This window comes from Spinacia oleracea, chromosome 4, assembly GCF_020520425.1.
Source record: "Spinacia oleracea cultivar Varoflay chromosome 4, BTI_SOV_V1, whole genome shotgun sequence".
Lineage (NCBI taxonomy): Eukaryota > Viridiplantae > Streptophyta > Magnoliopsida > Caryophyllales > Amaranthaceae > Spinacia > Spinacia oleracea.
In genome coordinates, this window is record NC_079490.1 from 26335367 (window position 1) to 26339582 (window position 4216).

The 4216-nt window shown below is 36.5% G+C and overlaps 1 protein-coding gene across 1 annotated transcript; it reads left to right on the forward strand.

Annotated features, from left to right (window-relative positions):
* The first annotated feature begins 856 nt into the window (after window positions 1-856).
* LOC110780863 (uncharacterized) lies at window positions 857-4216 on the forward strand. Its single transcript, XM_021985165.2, has 4 exons — window positions 857-997; window positions 1828-2776; window positions 2976-3103; window positions 3450-4216. The coding sequence occupies exons 1-4, from the start codon at window positions 926-928 to the stop codon at window positions 4047-4049; spliced, it is 1749 nt and encodes a 582-aa protein (XP_021840857.2). The 5' UTR covers window positions 857-925; the 3' UTR covers window positions 4050-4216.

Sequence of the window (4216 nt, forward strand, 5' to 3'; positions counted from 1 at the left end):
TCCACAGTTAACTCACTCATTTTAGCAAAGTTGGTGTTTGTGTTTCTAGCAATAAAGATAGAAGTTCAATAGTTTGTTGTAAAATCGTGAAATTAGTTTAGAGTTTTGCTATGTAACCTATGCAAGAGAATGAAGGTGCATATTTTTTTTCCATGTTTAATTAGTTTAAAAAGAGGTAGTACTGTTTTTCTGGGTTTGAAGATAAAAAAGGAACTGGGATTTCCGGGTTTTTTTGTTTTGTCGGGTTGGGAATACGTGACATGTGAGTTGTTGATTACATATGTGATTGAACTCATTGAAGATTATGTGTTTGTGGGTTTGAGTTTTGATAATGTCATGGGAAAATGTAAGGTATTTAGGGATGCACAGAAGGTGTTTGATGAAATGTTTGGGAGAAATGTTGTTTCTTGGACTTGTATCCTGTGTATGCTGGTTTATTGTGAGGACTTGATTAGTGCGGAAAGGGAGTTCGATGCAATGCCGAAGAGAAATCAGGTCTCATGGAATGCCATGATATTGAAGCAGACATCTCAAGGAGGAAGAAGGGAAAATCAAAAGAAAAAGGAAGAAAGCAAAGGAGGGAATACTAAAAAAAAAATAGGGAATTGGGCTCCAATAAACAAGGAAAAATCTTCTATAAAATGGCACGGCCTGAACCATCTCTACAGAGAAGTATCGAAGAAAGGGGAGCTTAAATAATAATTGGTGACGTGGTATAACCGTCAGGAAAATACTGTTGCAAGAATTGAAGTACTCCGTCCATTTCATATTTTGGCGCTCAAAAACACAATTCAAGTCTTTCCCCTGTAACTCTTCTCTGATCAAACCCAAACACTAGAACATTCAAAACAAATTCTCTCTCCTCTCCCTGTAACTCAACTCTGATTAAACCCAAACACTATAATCTTTCAAGACTGTAATCGCCATGGATAACGGGAAGGGCAAGAACAAAGTAGATGAATGCGATCCAGAACATAATTACGAAGATGACTTTGACGTGAGTTCTTCTACTTAATTCTTTAACTGGGTTTTATTTTTAGATTCTTAATGTTAGTCTTCTCCAATTTCTTTTGCATTATCGAATTTCTGTTAATGATATCTTACGGGTGACATTATTTTTAGAATCTTTATGTTATTCTTTGATTATCTCTTAATTTACTTCTGCATGATCGATTTTCTGGGATTATTATACATTTCTGAATTAATTTTAATGGAAAATTAATAGAACAAAATCAAATGGGTGTTTAAATTATTGCTTCATTCAACTTGGTGTTTACTTTCCTTATTAGTTTTCTTCCATTTTTATCATCATTTACTGTCCTGATCAGAATATTAGTGAAATCATCCTGTCTTACTTGTGTTCAATTGATTACTTCTTGTCAGTTGAATGTTATGGATGTTGAGGAAGTTCTTGAGTCTGGCTTTGATGTTAATGAGACTGACTTTGATGCAAGTGCTTAACTGGTGTTTTTCTTTATTTACCTCTCAATTGATTTCTGCATTATCGATTATCTGGGCTAATTGAACCTTTTGGTAATGGCGAATTAACAGAAAAGAACCAAAGGGGTACGTGTTAAAATAATTGCTTTATTCAACTTGGCATAAACTAGAAGAAATGCTTAGTTTCTTATGATTTTGGTTTATGTTTTTAATATTGTTACAATAATATTGGTGTTACCATGAAATTGTTCATCTCGTATTCTCGTACTTTGTTCAACTGATTAATGCATTTTGGTTCCCTTTTTGAATGAAGTAAATGTTAATTTGTTGGCTGAAATGCTGGGTGTAATAACAGTTTCATGTGACATGCTTGGTTTTCTTTGATAGATTTATAGCAGCAGTTCAAGTGACGATGAGCTTCCTGAAACTGATGAAAATTTTATGATAGCTGAGCCAGATGAGCCCCTCCGACAGATAAGTACAGACTTAGTACTGGCAGCTCCATATAGTCAAATTCAACGATCTCAGAGACTAAGTGGTGAAGGTTCTGGAAGGAAGAGAATGTGGGAAGCTGGTTCAAGTAGCCAGAGTCCATTTCATCATCAGTTGGAAACTGGTTCAAGTAGCCAGAGTCGATTTCGTCATCACTTGGAAACTGGTTCAAGTAGCCAGAGTCAATTTCATCATCAGTTGGAAACTGGTTCAAGTAGCCAGAGTCGATTTCGTCATCACTTGGAAACTGGTTCAAGTAGCCAGAGTCAATTTCATCATCAGTTGGAAACTGGTTCAAGTAGCCAGAGTCGATTTCGTCATCACTTGGAAACTGGTTCAAGTAGCCAGAGTCAATTTCATCATCAGTTGGAAACTGGTTCAAGTAGCCAGAGTCGATTTCGTCATCACTTGGAAACTGGTTCAAGTAGCCAGAGTCAATTTCGTCATCAGTTGGAAACTGGTTCAAGTAGCCAGAGTCGATTTCGTCATCACTTGGAAACTGGTTCAAGTAGCCAGAGTCAATTTCATCATCAGTTGGAAACTGGTTCAAGTAGCCAGAGTCAATTTCATCATCAGTTGGAAACTGGTTCAAGTAGCCAGAGTCGATTTCGCCATCACTTGGAAACTGGTTCAAGTAGCCAGAGTCAATTTCATCATCAGTTGGAAACTGGTTCAAGTAGCCAGATTCAATTTCATCATCAGTTGGAAACTGGTTCAAGTAGCCAGAGACGATTTCATCATCAGTTGGAAACTGGTTCAAGTAGCCAGAGACGATTTCATCATCAGTTGGAAACTGGTTCAAGTAGCCGGAGTCAAATTCATCATCAGTTGGAATCTGATTCAGGTATGCTTGAGAACCATCAGATAAGTCATTTGTGTTAGACTAAGACTAGCACTTTGTTACTCAGATTCCATTATATGTTACTGTTGTATTATCCTGTCTGATATGTCTGATAATAGACCTGTAATATCCATTGCTCATTTGAATAAATACCTAATTGCTCTGATATCAATGTAATGAATCTTATGAAAAATGTGTATAGGTCAACAAGCTACTCAACCTGGAGACAACCTTATTCCACCAGCACCGCAGCTAACTACAGGCTTCCCATCTGAGACAAATTCAGTTTCACCGTATCTTTGCGCAAATAATTATACATGGAATAAGCAGGTCTAATTCTGATGTTTCAAATAGTCAAATTTCTGATGTTTGGTTTATTACTAAGAAATAATAAGAATTAATACTGATCTAATGTTGGTAGAATATTTTTATCGAGATTTTTAGAAAATGGGGTTAATATGCTGGACTAAAAATTCCCTTCAAATACTATTTTATAGAGATATTAGTGGCTTGAACATGTACGACTGATTTATAATTGTGTACTAGTAGAGATGCATTGATTTTCAATAGTCCTTAGAAGTTTGATATGACGCTGTTCTCAGTGAAGAAAGGACCTTGAAATTAAGGATTTCTGAGGATAATCCTGTTTATAATTCTTCTCATGTGCATTGTGCAGGGATCACTGAATAAGTCTGTTTTGGAGAGACTTGATAGCTTGGATAAAAGAGTTTCTGAACAGAAACATGCTAAAGGCCGCATTCTAAAGCTGGAGACTAAGATAATAATTCAGAATGAAATCATTGCTGGCTTGGAGGCTGATAATACTGAACTTAGTTGTCGCATTTCAATGCTAGAAGATTTTGTTCTGAAGTCAATCCATTTATTAGAGAGAAAAACTGCAAATGATGACATAGGCTCTAATTCGGCAACAGATAATGGGAAGTCCATTCCTTCAGTTAATGCATCTCCTTGTACTAATGTTGGTAGTGTTCTTGGAGCCAGAAGAAGTGATCCAACTAGTGTTCCTCCTAAAAAAAGGGAAATCCGTTTTCAAGATGGTGGAAACGAAGCAGAAAACCTAGAGAGGCAGGGATCCATAAGTGAACTGGATAATGCAGATGGGCCTTCGGGTATGCTGATTCAGGATGATGGGATGGTAAATACAGGTTCTGAACCATCTGCATTTAATACAGACCGAAACAAGCCAATTACAGAATCAGGCAAAACACAAGATCAGAAGGACCATGCTAATACAGATACTTCCCCAACTCAATGATCTTATTGCAGCAGATTAACTTTTTCAATTTTGTAGCTCAACTTCCTGTTTTCTCTACCTGATTTCTATAAGAATCATGCAGTGCATGATCTTCCTGAATTTACTCTGCTATCAAGCAGCCATTATCTCAACTTTTTTTCTATACAATAAGGATTTAATTCGTGGTA